General features: G+C 34.5%; 1 protein-coding gene across 3 annotated transcripts in view; it reads left to right on the top strand.

The window, feature by feature from the left end:
* The window catches only part of ARHGAP19 (Rho GTPase activating protein 19), a 59,196-nt gene that overhangs the window by 22,258 nt on the left and 16,790 nt on the right, over positions 1–20,148 (top strand). For all 3 annotated transcript variants that reach the window (XR_001599310.2, XM_016164205.2, XM_016164203.2), the window contains exons 2-6: positions 9,547–9,812; positions 10,733–10,813; positions 12,306–12,515; positions 14,681–14,907; positions 16,616–16,702. Coding sequence is in view for 2 of the 3 variants with exons in the window: in XM_016164203.2 (XP_016019689.2) it covers positions 9,547–9,812; positions 10,733–10,813; positions 12,306–12,515; positions 14,681–14,907; positions 16,616–16,702 (871 nt within the window). In the remaining variant the exon portion in view is untranslated. The remainder of the gene's footprint in view (positions 1–9,546; positions 9,813–10,732; positions 10,814–12,305; positions 12,516–14,680; positions 14,908–16,615; positions 16,703–20,148) is intronic.

Raw genomic sequence — 20,148 nt, 5'->3', positions numbered from 1 at the left:
CAAAGTTATCTCACTGGGCCTCCTAGATGCCATGTGCTAATTGCACCTGGAATTGGCCACTTGTATTTTGAAAATAGAAGTAGTGGAAAAAATAAATAGGATCTTGTAGCACTTAGTAAATTTTAAGCTTTTGTAGGCCAGGAACTTACCTTAGCTTCTTGTCTCTATACCTTACAGTTTATTAAAATTACAAGCACACAGTAGATCATGGTTAGTTTGATTTTACATGACACGTGAGTGACTGCGATTTCTTGTTTGGCTACCATGTGTCTCAGAAAGGCAATTCACCTTGATGTTTGTTGATGAAGAAACTTGTGATTAGGTTCATAGAATATAGACTGAGGTGTAGAATCTCTAAGAATTTCCAATATGTGAACTTGTGTAGATAAGATAAGTCATATGCCAGAACAAAAGCATTCGCTGTCTCTTGGATAGAATCGCTCTGGACTTTGGAACAAGTGGAGTGAGAAGCAGTCTTTTGGAACCTAATCTGATCATAGGTAGAAATACTTTGAATTTTGATTGCTTGAGGCTCATGGCATTTAAAGTCTGTAGGAAAAGAAAATCTGCTGAAACTTTGACTACTTTTTTGAGGGGTAAACAGCTTTTCCGTAATAAGACAGGTACTGTATAGTCAGCAAAGCATCCTATAGAACTTTCTCCAAATAACAGGGACTTTTGGTGTTACTTTTCTAATACAAGTAAACTTCCTATTTTACATGTAAACTTCCTGTTTTACATGAGCCTGGGGGAGAAATATTAGGGAAGATGGCAGCAACAGAATTAATAGTCATTTTTTGATATCTGCAGGGGGATTTGTTCCAGGACCACCCCCCCCATACCAAAACCCATAGATGCACAAGTACTTTATATAAAATGGTGTAGTATTTGCTTATAACCTACTTATATCCTCCTATATGCTTTAAATCATCTCTAGATTAGTTAACAATACTTGATACAATGCAAATGCTATGTAAATAGTTATATACTATATTATTTAGGGAATAATGGCAAGGAAAAAAGACTACATTTTCAGTGCAGACCTGACCATGGTAGGCCTACCTACATAATACAGGTCAGCAACAAGGTAACATTTGTTCTTCAAATGTTTTTTATCCAGGGTCGGTTGACTTTGCAGGTGTGGTGATACAAAGGGGTGACTGTAATAATTCTTGTCATACCCAAAAGAATAAAAACTTGACATGTAAATATACGTCAATAAATATGTGTAATTTGTATAGCTACTCTGAGGAAGAATTATTAGCCTTCTTTACTGAAGACGTTATATTGTCATTACATAGGGCAAGATCTTAGGTTTCCAAAATGCTTAGGTGGAGAAGTAAACAATCAGGAGTCTTTCATCTCTAAATAGTTTGCCAATTTAAGTCAGATTAAGGTGCTCTAGTGGTTTGAAATTAGTAAAAGCTGAGATCAAATATAATGACCAAATATATTTTATAGGCTATTGGAATCTAAATTACAGATAAGAGTTTGATATTACAAAACCTTGCACAGCTACTCTTAAGACCAGGCCTTAAGATGTAAATGTTTCAAAATTTTTGTCTAAAAAATTGGTTATTGTTCCTTGAGATTTTATGGTACTATTTATCAACTTCGAACTTGTTTTGTTATTAAAAAAAGAAAACCCTACTAGCTTGGGCACATAGGGCCTATTTTATCCTTTTTCTTTATGTGTATCTTTCATGATACCAGTTTGAATTTGGTATGTGGAAAAAGGAAGAATAACAGCCTTGTGCTTAATACTTGTATGCATCCTATCTAACAGTTCTCCTATAAAGTGACACATTTAAAGCCATGTTTCTGAGCCATGCTTCAGAGGGTTGAGAAAGCAATAAGAGAGGGCATACTTCTCTCGGGGTGGTAAGTCAGGTTTTGACAACTTTAAATATAGCTCATATTTTGATGTTGCCAAGGTTTTGGTTCTTGGAGAACAAATCAAGTTAAGCAATTCACTAGAGAAGAAACATTTAGTTTTATGGGTATGCAGTTTTGGTAGTAGCCAAAGGTACATCTGCAGGATACAGTTGTTTTTTTTCTCTACTGCCTTGGATTTTGCAGATTCATGGGTTCAATATGCCTCAAGAGCACTTGCGTTTCATTTTTCTGTAACTGATTTTTTAGCTGTGGGTTTTGTTTCCAGTCTTCACTAAGCATATCACTTTTCATGTAGGATTCCATCTAGTGGTCAAAGTAATCATTGCAGACTATAAATAGGTTTTAAAAATTATCCTTACCCTCATACACTGCTGGTGGCACTGCAAATTGGTACAGCCGCTATGGAAAACAGTATGGAAGTTCCTCAAAAAACTAAGAATTGACCTACCATATATGATCCAGCAATCCATCTACTGGGTATTTACCTCAAAGACTTGAAAACCCATATCCAAAAAGATATTTGCACACCGATGTTCGTATAGCAGCATTATTCACAGTGGCCAGGACATGGAAGCAACCTAAATGTCCTACAATAGATGATTGGATAAAGAAGCTGTGGTAAATATATATGAAATGTTACCCAGCTATAAGGAGAGATGCAATACTGCTATTTGCAACAATGTGGATGGACTTTGAGACAATCATGCTAAGCGAAATAAGCCAGACACAAAAAGTTGAAAATCACATGATATCACTTATATGCGGGATATAAACCTAAAAACAACAAAGGAACAGGACAAATAAACTGAGATTCATGGACATGGACAATAGACTAGTAGTTACCAGAAGATAGTGGGGTGGGAGGAGGAAGGAGGTAGACAGGGTAAAAGGGGTCAAATATGTGGTGACAGAAAGAAATCTAACTATGGGCAGTGAACACGCAATGCCACATATATATGTATATGTGTGTGTGTGTGTGTGTATGTGTGTGTATGCCTTCCTGCTAAATTGTGCACCTGAAATTTACTGAATTTTGTTAACTAAAGTCACCATAATAAAAAATATTGAAAATCTGAGTAATATTTAAAATTCAACTAAAAAAACATTTATATCAAAAAAAAATTACCATTTTTAAGGGATAGGTCTTGCCACTATCACTCTTTGGGATAGTTGATTAGTATATGTATTTAAATACTGGAGCCCTTTGCTATCTCTGTATGCCCGCATACCTAACTACTACTTCTCCTGGTTCTGGCCACCTGTGCAAAAACTTTTATGGTAAGGAAATTCACTTGTATATACTTTGATTTTCTGTGATATTTACATAAAGTTATAGCAAAATTTAGGTCAAAACTACTTGATTTCTTAAAAAATTTTGTCATGAAAGATACTATACATACAAATATATAGAATTATTTAATCAAAATTCTTTTCCTATTATCCATCTCAACAAATCGAATATTTACGATATTTACTTCAAATGAATCCTTCCTTTTTCCCCATAGCTCAATGATTTATCAGAAGAACATTGCTAGCATCCTAGAAACTCCCCTCATGCTCTCATGCCTGCTCTTACTTACTAACCCCCAAAGGTAACAGTTATCCTAAATTTTTGGTAAATATGTCTTTGCTTCTCTTTATAATGTTGCCATTTAAGCAGGTATCTCTAAACACTATTGTTTTATCTGTTTTTAAAATTTGATGTCAATGACATTATATAGTAAGTCATCATCTCTGTGTATTACTAATATTGTTCATCATTATATGAGATTCAGCTTTGATGGTACATGCAACTGGAATTTGTTCATTTTCATTACTGTAAGATATGCCATTATATATGCCACAATTTGTAAACCATCCTGCTGGACATTTTGCTTCCCTTTTGATTGTTTAGAAATTAAAACTTTGTTTAACATTCTTGTTTATGATTTTTGGTGAACATGAGGCTGCACATTTTAGTCATGGAGTAGAATTGCTGGGTCACTGGGTACCTTTTTGCTTAACTTTAGTAGATAAGGCCAACCATTGTTCTAAAATAGTTCTACCAACTTGTAGCCACACTATCAATATGAAAGAATTACTGTTAACTTTCTCTAAACCTCAGTAATGTCAATCTCTTTAATTTTAGCCATTCTGTTGGATAATATTGTTTTTTAATTTACATTTCCTTGATAATCTAATGATACTGAGCAGTTAGTTTCCATGAATATATTGGCCATTTGGCTATTCCTTTTTTTAAAAAATTAAATTAAATTAAATTTTTTTTTTAGGTGAGGCAACTCCTGGTTGACCTCATAGATTTCAAGGACCTTGTCAACTTACAATACCTTATTTTTTTATTATATTATATTATATTATATTATATTATATTATATTATATTATATTTTACTTTATTTTATTTACGCCTACAGCACCTAGTCGTCTTAGGTGGTCCGACCCTGCTTAGCTTCTGAGATCAGACAGGATCGGCTTGTTCTTTTTTTAAAGTGAGATTTTATTGAAATCTCATGCAAGTTTATCTGTCGGGTCATTATTGTTTCTTATTTTCTTATCAATTAGTAGGAATTTTTAATATAATAGGATATGAGGCATTTTTTTGCTATATATATTGCAGATATATTCCCCCACTCTCTGTGGTTTGCTTTTTCACTTTCTTAATGATGTCTTTTAAAGAATATGAGTTCTTATTTTAATGAAATTATATGCATTAATCTTTATTGTTAATATTTCTTATGTTTTTAAAAAATTATTTCCCTACCTTGAGTTTAAGAATATATTCTTCTACTTTATATTCTAGTAGTTTTATTGTTATTGTTTTGCTCTTCACCTTTAGAGCTACAATTCACTTATGTATAGTATAAGAGTTGATTTTCATTTTTTCCTTCTATGGATGTTCAAGTGTCCCAACACCATTTAGTGAGAAGCTCCATCGATTTGCAGTGCTGCCTTTATTCTGAATCCAGTAAAGAAAGTAGAAAAAAGGAAGTAATAAAGACAAGAGCAGAAATTAATGAAATAAGCAACAAGCATTGTTGAGGAATTGAGCAAAGTCAAAAGCTGGAAACTTGACAAAGCTAATAAAATTGATAAACCTCTAATAAGATTTATGAATTTAAAAATAGAGAAATCATAAATTACCAATATCAGGAACAAAGAGGGAGACATCACTATGGAACTTACACATGTTTAAAAGTTCCTAAGAGGATGTTATAAACAAACTCATGCCAATAAAATTTGAACATTTATGTGAAATGGACGAATTCATTGAAATGTATAACTTACCAAAATTAATACAAGAAGGAATAGAAAATTTGAATAGCCCTATAACACAATGTAAGTTGAATATATAACTTAAAACCTCACAAAGGAAACTCTAGGTCCAGATGGTTTCATCAGCCTATTTGATTAAACATTTAAAGAAGAAATAACAACAATCTCACATAAACATTTTTGGAAAATAGGAAAATAAGACACACTCCCCAACATTATAAGGCCAGCACAATGTTAATACAAAACCTAATGAAGGCAATACAAGATAGGACAATTCCATGACAGTCTCTCTTATGAATGTATATGAAGAAACCTAAACAAACTATTAACAAATTAAATTAAACATATAAAAACGATAATACATTGTAACAACATTGGGTTTGTTCCAAAAATACAAGGTCGGTGTAATATTAAAAAATTAATCAGTATTTACCACATTAATGAAATAAAGGAGAAAAATCATATGATCAATAGATGCAAAAAATACTTGTGAAAGTTAAGCACTGACTCATGATTATGAATAAGTAAATAAGTAAATAACTTATTGAACTAGGAATAAAAAGACGTCGCCTGAATCTGATAGTCTTTGCCAAAATGATGGATGGGGAAAGGTACCATTTTTAATTTGTTTTACCATGATAGTTTCTAAAGTTGAAATTCTTTTCATGTTAATTAGTCATTTAGGTTCCTTCCTTTATGAATTACTTAATCAGATCCTTTGACTAATTTTCTATTGAGTTCAGTATATTTTTCTTATAAATTTTAGGCATACTGATAAATTCCGAGTACTAATCCTTTTATATGCATGATAGATTTTTTTTTTTTAGTTTGGCTTTTATTATTACTTTTAAAGTCTTAAATTTATTTATTATAATTGGATAATATGTTCACATGAATCAAAAATATAGAAAGTATAAGAGCATACAGTGAAAAGTTTCTCTTCCACTCTGATTTAAAGTTTGGCTTTCCATATTTACTTTATTCTGTCTGGAATTTAATTTGTGTGTGTGTATGATGTGAGGTAGGGATAACCTTTCCCTCCATATTATAAACTACTTGTCCTTATACTATTATATTATGTGATTGTTTCATCTAATACAACTTTCTGTGTAATGGGAGGCTACTGTTGAGCTTCATCTGTGCGTCGGCAAATACAATTAAGTAGTCCAGTATTTAATTTCTGTTTTGTTCCCACTTGCAGATGAGTGTTAATAAGTACCGCCTTTCAGGCCCCATAATGTGCCCTTGTGTCCTCTAAAATGCCTGGAATTTGTGTAGGCTGTGATGGGGAAGGGAAAGGAGGGTTCCTTTGTCACCATAAACAAGGAGAAAGCTTTTTTCCTGTCTCTTCAATTTACCAATGCCTCATCAGAAGCTTTCAGCACTTATGTAAGAAATTTATTTATTTTTCTTGAATGTGAGCAAACTTATTAGAATTTACTTTAAAATAAGATACTGTAGAGTAGGAAGTTGTTTTTGCTTAAATATAGCAATTTTTTCTTTAGTCCTAGAATTCTCTTAAATTCTTAGCTATGATTCTTGATATTCTCAGCTTTATATTGTGGTTTTGTATATTCTGTGGAAAGAGATTAGCAGGCTTTGTAATGTGGGGATAATTTAAAAACATAACCCATTATATCTGTTTTTCCATCTCTCAGCTTCCATTTTACTTCTTTTTTAACCCGTTTTCTCCCTTACATTGTCTTGCCAGATTCTCCACTCAGAAAAAGTGAGAAAGAGAAGAAAAAACTAGGTCAAAGAAATTTAAGTGGGGCCTCTTGAGCTATGCTTCTCTTGCTCAGGCCCACTTCCATGTCTGGAAATGTACTTTCCATTCTAATAAAACTTTTTTTTCCTACTGTTAAAAAAAAGAGAGATTTAAGTGGGCTAAAACAACAGTGAATGATTATGATCAGGAAGGGGAGAAAAAGCAGAAGGGGAAAAGAAACTGAGATTGTTTGTTACTTGTGTATTAGGACCCCCAAGGTATCTTTTTTTTTTTTTTGTATTTCTTGTGAATAGGTAGGGGCAGCCTTGAACTTATTTATTCTTCTACCTATTTTACCTATTTAGGAGGGAGCAGACTTGGGGGTGAGGCCAGATAGAAAGGATTCTCTTGAGAAATGATGTAGCTAGGGCTTTGTACTTCTAACTCCTTTCTCACTTGTGTATTTGATCCAGTTTAATGCTGGAGGGTCAACTGTGATGTAAATTTTAGAATCTTAGTTGAGCCTTGCTCTGGATATTAATAAAATAAAGGTCTGGAGGTTATATATGAATATGTGTTTTTACTTCGGGAATATAATGGATGTTATTCATGTACATTTATGTGTTAAAACTAATTTGATCTGAAATCTGTTTTTCAGAATTAAAAGGGATGTGAAATCCATAAAATGATAGTTTAGATCTGATAAATGATAAGACTCTTCATTGCTAACACATTTCATGATTTTCTGGCTCTGTGTAGAGTAGTACTTTCTCAGTGACAGTGATTATAAACAATATTTTCATTTTGACTTTTACTTTTTGACTGAAGTAAGCTGACTAAAAAAAGAGGCTTTGTGAACAATTTAGGATAAAGTTGCTTTTGATTTTAATAGGCTTATAGTTGGCATCTTTAAATTTATACAAGAAAAACAACCTATTTTAGTATGTAAAAAAGCCAAGGAAACAAGCATTTTAATTTCTCTTTAATGAGTTTTTGGCTTGAGAACACACATTCATAATTTTTAATTTTTATGTGAATTCTTATATTACCATTTTAGAGAAAAAAAGGAATTTGTAGCCACCAACTGAAGATTTGGGCTGTTGATTTCAATTGTGTAATAATTTTTCAAGGAAGTAGAGGTGAATTTTTAAGTTTACCCATGCCTTGTTTTCATTATACCATTATTAAAAATTATCCATGAAGTATTGGCAAACTGTGTTATAGATTAGTTATATTTAATATTTAGAGCAGTCATTTTTCCTGGAACAGTGCTTTGGTACCCAGAGTGTCATGGAAGACTTAAGTTGTGATTGTTTTTATTTAGAGTATGTATGAGTCAGGGAATTTTGACTTTGACTCACAGATGTGATGACTTACACTTTTTGGCTTGTGTTATATCTATTCACTGGTTATATAATAGATGACTTTATATGAAAAGAATGAGAACAAATCATTAGAGATAATTGGTAATGGGTATAAACAAGCAGTGATGGGTCTGCTCCAACAGATGGAATAATATAGTTCTTATATGGAACATATTAAAAGTAAAAAAGAATACAATAGCTAGGTGTTTAGAAACAAAGAATAAGGAAAGAAATATTTCTGAGAGTCAAAGGAACTTTGCCAGAAGTATAACCTAAAAGTAATGTAGGAGTGGAAAACCAGCTAAGGTCAGGAGCCAACAACAGAACATATCTGCTGAGTATTACTGTGTTAGAAGAGTGAAATTTAAAACAAAACACTACAGAATTTTTCCAAGTGCCTTAGGAAGAATCTGTCAGAGGAGACTCTGGACTTAGATGAGGGGCCAGAGACATCCAGAATTAAAGGATTTTAAAATAAAACCCATTTCTTGACCTGAGCAAGGCCTAATTAATATCTATTTCATGTACCTGTGCATTTCATTCTAGTGAAGTCTTTTTGATTATGAGGAACAGAATTCAAGGGTGCCTGGCTCAGTTAAAGAGGGTTGATTACAAGGAAGTACCTGCCTGTGTAGGGACCCAGGAACCAAAGAACACTGTGGATAATTGACTTCAAAATATCTATTACACTATTTAGATATAGTTAATTTAGCTCTTAAATAGTATCATGCTTACTGTTACATGGTTTCTGTGCTACTTGAAACTAGCCTGAAGTGGTGCCGTCAGCAGTTGATCACTGCATGGGAAGTACTGTATAGTACTGGCTGTATTCCCAAGAAAGCCTTATTTTAATGATTATGCATTGCTGTTAGGGGGAACAGCTTCAGGTCCGATGTTTTATAAGCATTTAACAGTGGTAATTCCAGGTTAAACTTTTAATAAGGAAATGTGGTCTATGTGACTACCAATACTATTATGCTATTAGATTTGGGAGGCTGTAAAGATCTCCATCTTCCTATGGTATCTGCCTGGAATTAAGAGGCAAATTCAGATCATATCATAGAGGCTATCTGGTGTCTTTTCTCTAAACTAAATTCCTGAGCATCTAGGTGGGTATAGCTTAAACAGCAACAAGCCCAAATTGTTTTTTTTTTTCCAGCAGTCAGCAGATTCAGGATTAGGTTTTTGAAAAGACCATTACGTAGATTAATCCACAGAAAGAGTGAATAATTATATGGCTGAGAGGGCATAAGAAACACATACTAAAATGATCCCCCCAAAGATTCTTCTGTTTCAATTTTTTTCAGTGATGCCATCTGCAATTTTGTTATTTGCAATGACTCTTCCCTTCGAGGTCAGCCTATTATCTTCAATCCTGACTTTTTTGTGGAGAAACTCCGGCATGAGAGACCTGAGGTGTTCACTGAGTTGGTGGTCAGCAATATCACAAGGCTCATCGATTTACCTGGAACTGAGTTGGCTCAGCTGATGGGAGAAGTGGACCTTAAGTTGCCTGGTGGGGCCGGCCCAGCATCAGGATTCTTCAGGTCCCTAATGTCTCTCAAGCGAAAGGGTAGGAGACGTGTCTGTGAAGGGTGGGCATGCCTCAGCTGTTCCCTGGGCTTTACTCTTTACATCTGCATGTTCATTGAGGAGTTGCTAATACTGTAAAGCATTTTTTGTCATTTAAAAAATTTTCATAAGTAGGAAAACCTTAAGTAATTTTAACAAAAATTAGAAAAACAAGTCTAGATAAACTAAAGCAAATATATTAATTCCTGAGAGATGATATCATTAGGTTAAGTAGTTACTAGGGGCACCTTGATTTTCATGTCCTATTAGTACCGTTCTAAAATAATATTAAAAAAAAATCAAAGTTACACAACTAGAGAGTATGGTAAAGAAAGTTTTAACATTTTTTTAGTGCAGTAGTTAGTTCTCAAATGTTTTCCTTTCATGGACTGCTTCAATAAGGCAAATACCTACAAATCACCCAAAAAAGTCTTCCCAGAAAGACTTTTGCTATATGTTATAGCATTGCTTTTGATAAGATATTAAAGAGGTACTGTTTTATTTTATTAAAATGTAAGAAAATCATTAAGGTAGCAAAAACTTTAAATATTGTAACATATATCAGACCCTGTACCAATTCCAGTAGATAATCTGTCAGGCTTTGAGAATCATCACTCTAAGTTTTTGTTTGTTTGTTTTTAAATTAAATATCAAAATTTTTGGTATTGTTACTTAAATAAGATGGTCTTTACCTTCAGGGAACCTACGATCTAATATTAAATTTGCAGAGAGTTGACTGAGAGTTGTTTTGATTGTATTCTCTGGTACATTTCTAGCTCTCAGGATTTTGTTTTCTGACCTTGTGAAGACATTTGCTGAACTGTAATATAGAATGCTTGAATGGTTTTCATTATGGCAATTTTACATTATTTGTAGAAAATATAGTCCCCTCCTATTGTATCTTTTTTTTTTTTTTTTTAGAAAAAGGAGTAGTATTTGGATCCCCACTGACGGAAGAAGGCATTGCCCAGATATACCAACTGATTGAGTATTTACACAAAAGTAAGACTACTTGAAATTTTATTGTTCATTAATAAAGAATTGTCAGTTTTCTTTTGAGAGCTAACATCCTTCAGTTAGTAGGTGCCAATTAACCATCAACAAAGACACCAATCAGTAATAATTTTAGGTGGCATGTTTCTAAATATATTTCTTTTTAAATTTTATCTCGTATTGATATTTTTTTTATTCTCAAAGATGTATATAAATTAGATAGTGTCTATGAAATCACAATTTCCTCTTGACTTATACGTTTTTTTTTCCTGAAAAAATTGTCCCTAAAGAATCAACATTTACTTAAGGGAGAATGATTTATCACCAAAGTTACTTTTTATCTCTAGAATTCTATAGTTAAAATATACTCTTCACTGGATTCCCATTCATTTTTTAGTAGTCATGCTGGTTATGTCCTTGCTCTAAGTGTTTGGCATAGCTGAGTGTATGTGAAATGTGTGGCATTAGATGATGCTTTGATAAATTCAGCACAAATACTTAGTTATGGTTTATTCTATGTGAGACACTGTGCAAAGAACTAAAGCAGAGGTAGTAAACTGGCAGCCGAAGGGCTTGATTCATCTATATTCATATTTTATTTGTTTGGCAAATGATTAATTAAAAATCAAATTAATTATCAGTGTTTTAAAATGGAGAAAGTTCAGGTTTTCAATTTCTTGAGATGATAGGAAGATTTAGCATCCTTGAGCCTCGTTGCCACTTTGACACGATTAACTAGAGTGTAGTATGTGTTCTCCAGTTTGTTATGGTTCCTTTTATTCATTTACCGTTACCTGCTTGGCCCTGTAAGCATTTGAACTTGGTCTCCTCAATTAGGAAGTTGTATTAAGATAAATTATGTACCTAAGCTGAAAACATGAACTTTCACACTTCTTCCAGAGCAAACCAAAAGTATGTATCCCAACTTTTTGTCCTCTTAGATTAGCTTAGTTGGGAGGGAAGCATAGTTTAGTTGGGATGATCCTAATCTTCTGGGAATCTGAGACTGAAAGATGATCTGACAGGTTAGGATTCCAATTCCTGGGGCAACGCAGAGACCCTAGATTCATTTTGGGCTGGGAAACCATTAATAGGAGCAACAACAAATCTCCACAGACAACTCAGTTCCTTCAAACCAAGTCTCAGATAGCTGAAGAGAAGAGGGCTTCAGGGAGATTCGGCTTTTCTTTCAACTTATTTTTCAAGCTTATTTCAATTGTTTAGGTTAAATTCAGTCCCTAGATATGCCTCAGGAAGTTGAATGACTCCTGGGTAGACCACCGCTTCTCTGGGAGATCTCCAGGTACTCAGGGATATTCAGATATGTCTTCTCAGGGTATAGTGGGTTCTAAATGAGTGGGAAAAAAGGCAAAAACTTCCTGCAAGGTCTTTTTAAGGAGCCTTACAAGAGTAAAGTAGCCTGTTGAATGACTTATTTTAATCATCCTCTCTCTTTTTGCTTCTTTTTTGCATGCCCTCTGTTTTCTTCCTTGCTAAACAGATTTACGAGTAGAAGGTTTGTTTAGAGTACCAGGGAATAGTGTCCGACAGCAGATTTTAAGGGATGCTCTCAATAATGGAACTGATATTGACTTGGAATCAGGGGAATTTCACTCAAATGATGTTGCCACCTTGCTGAAGATGTTTCTGGGAGAGTTACCTGAGCCCCTGCTGACACATAAACATTTTCATGCACACCTCAAAATTGCTGGTGAGTATAGGAGGTGAGAAGGAGATTTTCTGTTGTTTGTAACTAACCCACAGCAATACTCCTGCTAATATTGGTTAAGACTTCATGATATTTCTGGACTTCTCTGGGTACTCAAAGATATTGGCCAGCTAAGTTTGATTTATTAATCACATGTTTCTCTTGCTAAATTAGTTCCTTTGAAGATACAGTCTGGGTTTTATTTATTTTCGTATCCCTGATGGATTCTCACATAGTGCTTTGAATATTTTAGTTGCTCAATAAATGTATGCTTTTTGTTGGATTGATTCACATACCTGAGTGATTTGTAGGTTTGGTACTTTTGCCTGGGTTCGAGGTTTTGCTAAGTGTTATTCGTCATTTGAGATCATTTCTACTCTTGGAAGTTTATTTTTTAAAAATAATTTTGTTTATTTTCTAAAAAGGCAATACAATGATATGGTTGAAATTCAAAGGGTTCAAAAGAGTATGCAGTGAAAAGCCTCTCTCCCACCTTTGTTCCCCAGCACTCAGCTTTTCTTCCTAGAGGCAACCAATGCTATGATTTCTAATGTATCCTTCCAAAAACATTTTATACACTTACAGATAATTACATATATTTATTTTCTCTTTTTTTAATGTAATGATAGGCTATTATATACATGATTCAGTGGTTTGCTTTTTTTACTTAATGTATCTTGGAGAATGTTCCATTTTCACCTCATACATAGTTTCTTCATTCTCCTTTATGCCTATGTGATAGGGAATTCATTCTTAAACTGCATAGCTGTTGTGCTGCTTTATACTCTTAAGTAAATACAACATCAAAATCCATACTGCATTTACTACTTCTTTTTCTGCCCTTGAGCATTTTCCTGTTGCTTCTGATTTTAAGGAAAATGAATATGAGATTTTTTCCCTTTGAATATTTTTTACTACTTAAAAAAATTAAGTTTGAATTTCTGAAATCTAAGATTAGATTTTTTTTAGCATTTTCAGTAACAATCCAGATGATACAAATGAGTAAATATTATTGGAATGTTATGTAACTATAATTATTTTGAAGAGAAAGTGGTCGAATCTTTGAAAAAGATATAGAAAATATGGATGGGTTTAGCTTTTTATAAGGGTTGACATGAAGAATGCTTTTTCTGTTTGCTTTCCTATTGAGTTAATTTAGTGCAATATTTGAAATCCTCCCTTCCACTACCCCGTGAGTCACTGTTCTTTGAAATCATATTGAGGTGCGGCAGAGTTGTAGCATTTGATATGCCTTGCTGATAACTGGAAGAGAAGTTTGTTTTCGATTTCATGTTAACAAAGAATAGTTTCTAGAATGTATGACCTGCCTTTCTTAAACCTGGTATTTTTATGGCAGTTCAACAGTTTAAACAACATGCCATAATCATTTTCAGGTCTATCTGAATTATACCCAAATGGTTATTGGTGTCCTTTGAAAGTCTGGTTGTCTAGGGGACTGTTTTTATTGAAAATTTATGTTGTCTGTTAGGGGAGAAACAATGAGAGGCTGCCTAGATTATCCTGTTATCAGGGCATAATTCACTCTCATGTTTATTTTAGCAGTAAATTATCTGGGCGAGGAAAAGTGAAGGGGTAGAATTATTAAAGATATGTGTGGACATATTTTTATTTCTCTTAGGTGTACAACAAGGAATGGAAATGACTGAGTCATATGGTAACTCTATGTTTAACTTTTTGAGGAACGGTCAAGCTGTTTTTCCTAAGTGGTTGTACTATTTTACATTTTCACAAGCAATGCAGGAGGATTTAATTTACAGTATTCTTGTCAACACTTGTTATGGTCAATCTTTTTGATTATAGTCATACTAGTGGGTATGAAGTAGTATCTCATTGTGGTTTTGATTTACATTTTCCTGATAACTAATGATGCTGAATATATAAATGCTTCTTGGCCATTTGTATATCTTCTTTAGAGGAATATTTATTCATGTCTTTTTCCCATTTTTGATTAGGTTTTTGTCTTTTTATTATTGAATTGTATTGACATTATTTTGTTATTGTATTTTGCTGTATCTCTGTTTATGCCTGATTTCTTTTTTTGTCTTTCTTTGATAGGAGTTGAGGGGAGGATAATAGTAAGAGCATTGATTTTTTTTTTCTTGCTTGTATTTTCTCTTTCCTTTGCAATCACCTCTATTGCCCTCAAGATTTGATGCAGTTTGATGATAAAGGAAACAAAACCAATATACCAGATAAGGAACGGCAGATTGAGGCTCTTCAGTTACTCTTCCTCATTCTTCCTCCACCCAATCGTAACTTGCTGAAGTTATTGCTCGATCTCCTGTACCAAACAGCAAAGAAACAAGACAAGAATAAAATGTCTGCCTATAACCTTGCCCTTATGTTTGCACCCCATGTCCTGTGGCCAAAAAATGTGAGTGTTGAGGGGAAGAATAAAGACTGCTAGGTTTTCTTGGGCTGGGCCTCATCCTGTGATGGTACCTTGGTGAGGTTATCAAGGGTCCAAGGTCTAGTCTTCAGCTTTACAAGTTTAGGAACTTACTTTATTAGTTCATTTAAGAGTCATTAAACCTGAGGGGGTCAATTCCTGTTAACCTCACTTATAATCAATCTTGGATATGCCTAAATGGCAATTTATTAGTGGAAACTCTTAGTGGAAAATTATAACCGCTGAATAAATTAGAATAGTCATTTTGGCTGATCAATGTGAATTTTTTTCTTAACACAAAAGCCATCTTAGGAAATAAAATTCATTTCTGAAGATTGCACAGTATAAATTTAGGCAGAGCTAAATGATCTTACAGGATAATGTCACTAAGCTTTTAGATAAGATGACACATAGAACAATCCTACTTTGTCCTAACTTTTCTATTTCCTGTAGATAGTCTCTCCTTGGATAAAGCCGAAAGCGCTTCTTTTTACTAAAAGCCTGGCCTTCTCAGTGACTTACATGAGAAATAAATTATCTAAAGTCTTTAGAACTAATTCTTGACCTGGAGGCACATAGTTTTATGTTCCTGTCCATTCATAATTTAAGTTTTACTGTCTGATGGAATTGAGAGCCAGGATACCTCTGTTGGAAGCTGCAAACCAGTTATGACCTGTGTTCTTTATACTTTCTATGTTTAGGCTCCTCCTCTAAACTGGGCATAATAGTGCCTTTGTCGTTTACCTGACAAGGTAACTGGAAAGATAACAGAAATAGATAGGATATGGTGACTTATAAAAGTTTGGGGATTAAAAGAAATGAGAAAAGGAAGGTAAAGGAGAAGGTTATGTGGTACATTTTACCTAACAAGTAACTCATGGAAGAATAATATGAAGTTCTGGGTCAGGAGGAGCCTCTACCCAGAGAAAGGGTGGTAGGTGGTAGGGATGAGGGTTAGGGGGTGGGTGGATGGTTGGGTGGTGAGAGGAGAAGGACACACCAACATTTGTCCATATTAAGGAGATCAAACTTCATAATGCAAGGATTTTAGGGCCAGCTAAGAGAAACTGTGAAAAAGGAGTGAATAATCTGTGCCTATAAAGGGAAATATTTAAGAGGTCATATTAAAAGCAAAAATTAACAAAGGTACATGTTGAGGATGAGGGCTTTGGGATAATAGAGATGCTGAAGTACTTAAAAAGAGGCAGGAGAAACAAGAGAACAGAATCAATGACCATTTGACTGTGTTTTTAAGAAACAGATGTCACCTTTTGGTATCAATTAGTAGTGACAGTTCTCTTTCATCTTTGGAGAAACTCCTGTTTCTCTGAAAAGGCAATGTCCTTGGCATTTGGTACAGATTCTGTTCTTTGGTCTTTTCCCAGACTAGATCTTCTTAAGCAATTCTGCTTGCATGTCTAATTCTCAAACAATTAGGAAATGAAGACTGGTTCTCAAGAATTTCCTGGTCACTTCAGGGACACATGGTTCTCCCTAGATTATATCATTCCACTGGAAATCTGGACCAAAAAGCCTTTCTAGAATTAAACATTGTATGAGAGGCACCTTTGTTAGGACAGAAACTCGATATCATACCTTTTAAAGAATAAGCTTGTTGGTGAGTAAATGGAGTGCCTGCCTTCTATTTCTCAGCTCTTAATCCCCCTTTTTTGGTTTCTTTTCCTCTGAGTAGGTCACTGCAAATGATCTTCAAGAGAATATCACAAAGTTAAACAATGGGATGGCTTTTATGATTAAACACTCCCAGAAACTTTTTAAGGTAAGTAAGGGATGGGATTTGGGGGATAATTGGACCAGGAGAATGGAGCAAGGTAGGATCCTAAGCAGGGCTATAGAGATAACTGATGACTAGATAAGAAAGGCCCCTGACTGGGACAGGGAAGCAGATTAGTCAATGGCAGACCCAGAGGGAACAACCAAGGTGGAGAGGAATATAGGAAGGTACTTGGAAGGTGAGTAGCGCTGTTCCTCCCTGAGTAAGCAGTGCCTCCCTGAGTAATTGGCTTCACCATCTGGGTTATCCTTCCTTTTTCATGAAAGGCAATATATGCTGGCTGCTGAGTAGTTTTATCCTGCCTGTTTCCTGCCAGTAGACTTTTGAGGGTCTGACAGCCTCCTTTCATTTTCTACTGTTTGTCCTTTTTAGTCCAAACTTAGCAGTGTTTCTGCCAACATAATTTTCTTAAGAAATTTGTGAGTCTTCTGTGGATTTCAGTGGGATTCACTCCATTAGACATAAGCCACATATACAAATATTTTGAAGACAAACCCCTTCTCTACCTGATCTCCTGCTGAGAAGGCTGAAGAACAATAGCTTTAAGCTTCCTAGGTGCCCTCTGGTTTGAGGAGATATGTGAGACATACCTTTACTCTCTTCAAAGGGCCCTGTGTATGACTGGATATTCTGACCTTCTGATGTTTGTAAGATTTTAGCAAAATGTTACACAGTTATACCCTTGGCCTTTTCTTTAGAGTGTACTTTCCTCATAGTGAATTTCTTAATTCTAGTATCGTTTGCCATCTGGAAAGGCTGAGAAGTTTTAAGGCCATCCAGTTCTGGTTCCTTTTTTTTTCCCTCCAATTTTTTTTTTTTTTTAATTGCGGTAAAATACACATGACAAAATTTACCATCTTAACCATTTTTAAGTGTTCAGTGACATTAATAACCTTCATGTAGTTGTGTAGTGATCACCGTCATCCATCTCCAGAACTCTTCGTTTTGTAAGATCGAAACTCTAGATGCATTAAACAGTAGCTCCCCATTTTCCTCTTCCTGTCGGCCCCAGCAGCTACCGTTCTGCTTTCTTTCTCATGATTTTCGACTGCTCTTAAATACCTCACATAAATGGAATCATACAGAATTTCCCTTTTGTGATCGGCTTATTTCACCTTAATGTTTTCAAGGTTCGTCCATGTTGTAGCATATGTCAGAATTTCTTTCCTTTTTAGGGCTGGATGATATTCCAGTCTCTGTCTATACAACATTTGGCTTTATCCATTCATCCATCAAAAACACTAGGGTTGCTTTACATTTTAGCTCTTGTGAATAATGTTACTATGAACATAGGTGTTATTTTTATTTTTAAAAAATCTTTTTTAAAAAAATTAAGTTTATTGCGATAACAGTGGTTAATACAATTATATAATTTTCAGGTGTTCATTGTAATTTAACATCTGTATATTCTATTGTGTGTTTACCACCCAAAGTCCAGTTTCCTTCAGCTACTGTATATTTGATCTCCTTTACCCACTTCACCCTCTCCCTAGCCCCCTAAATTTGACCCGCTTTACCCCATCTTAACCCTCCTCCCTGACACCCTACCCTCTGGTAACCACTAGTGTATAGTCCATGTCCATGAGTCTCTGTTTGTTTGTCCTATTCCTTTGTTGCTTTTAGGTTTATATCCCACATATAAGTGATATAATGTGATTTTCAACTTTTTCTGCCTGGCTTATTTTACTTAGCATGATTATCTTGAGGTTCATCCATGTTGTTGCAAATGGCTGTCTTTCATCTCTTTTTATGGCTGAGTAATATTCCATTGTATGTATGTACCACAGCTTCTTTAGCCAATCATCTATCGTAGGACACTTCGGTTGCTTCCATGTCCTGCCACTGTGAATAATGTTGCTATGAACACTGGTGTGCAAATATCTTTATGGATATGATTTTTTAAGTCTTTGGGGTTTATACCCAATAGAGGTATTGCTGGATCGTATGGTAGATGAAATTCTTTGTTTTTTGAGGAAACTCCATACTGAAAAACAAATATCTTTTTGAGACTCTGGCTTCAATTCTTTTGGGAATTCTATTTTTAAGTTTTTGAAGAATTGCCATACTGTTTTTCATAGTGGCTGTACCATCTTATATTACCATCAAAAGTACATAAGGGCTTCCATTTCTTCACATTCTCGCCAACACTTATTATTTCCTTCTCCCGATCTCTTTCTCCCTCTCTCTCTCTCTCTCTCTCTCTCTCTCTCTCTCTCTCTCTCTCTCTCTCTCTATGTATCTGTCCATCCGTCCGTCCATCCATCCATCCATCCATCCTATGCTACTGGGTATAAGGTGGTATCTCATTGTAGTTTTGATTTGTATTCCCTAATGATTAGTGATGTTGAGTATCTTTTCATGTGCTTGCTGCCTATTTGTATATTGCCTTTGGAGAAATGGTCTTTAAGTCTTTGGCTCATTTTTTAATTGGAATTTTTTATTTCATTGTTGTTGAATTTTAGCTCTTTATATATTCTGAATGTTAATCCCTTTTCAGATATGTGACACGCAGATATTTCCTCTCATTCTGTGGGTTGCCATTTTATTCTGTTGACAGTGTCTTTTTTTTTTTTTTTTTTACCATGCTAACCATTGTTAAATGTGTAATTCAGTGGCATTACATTCAGTATTGAGCACCTGTTATCACCATCATCTCTAGAACTTTCCATCTTGCCGAATTGACACTCTGTCCCTATTAAATACTCACCCCGCCCCCAATTGTTGATAGTGTCTTGATGCACAAAATGTAAATATTTTCATGAAGTCCCTTTTGTCTCTTTTTTCTTTTGTTACCTGTGCCTTTGGTGCCAGGTGCAAGAAATCATTGCCAAATTTAGTGTCGTGAAGCTTTTGTCATATGCTTTCTCCTCAGAGTTTTATAATTTCAGGTCTTATGTTTAAGTTATGAATCTATTTGGGGTTAATTTTTATATATAGTGTTAGGTAAGGATCCAACTTCATTCTTTTGTATGTGGATAACCAGTTTTTCTAGCACCATTTATGGAAAAGACTGTCCTTTCCCCATTGTATAATCTTGGCACCCTTGTTAAAAATCAATTGACCATATGGGTGAAGATTTCTTTCTGAACTCTATTCCCTTCCATTGATTTTATGTTTGTCTTCATGTAGTTCTTCAATGTTTAATTACTATAGCTTTGTAGTTAAGTTTCGAAATTAGGAAATATAAGTCCTCCAGCTTTGTTCTTTTTCAAGTTTGTTGGCTATTTGGAATACCTCGAGATTCCATATGAATTTTAGGATGGATTTTTCTGGTTCTGCAAAAACCATCACTGAGATTTTGACAGGGATTGTATCGAACCTGTAGATTACTTAGGGTAGTATTGACATCTTAACAGTATTGTCTTTCACTCAATGCATATGGAATGTCTTTCCATTTATTTATGTTTTTAATTTTTTTCAGCAATGTTTTA

Source organism: Rousettus aegyptiacus, unplaced genomic scaffold, assembly GCF_014176215.1.
Source record: "Rousettus aegyptiacus isolate mRouAeg1 unplaced genomic scaffold, mRouAeg1.p scaffold_m13_p_6, whole genome shotgun sequence".
Classification (NCBI taxonomy): Eukaryota; Metazoa; Chordata; class Mammalia; order Chiroptera; family Pteropodidae; genus Rousettus; species Rousettus aegyptiacus.
Note: the sequence above shows the minus strand (reverse complement) of the source record. Positions and strands in the feature narration are given on the sequence as shown.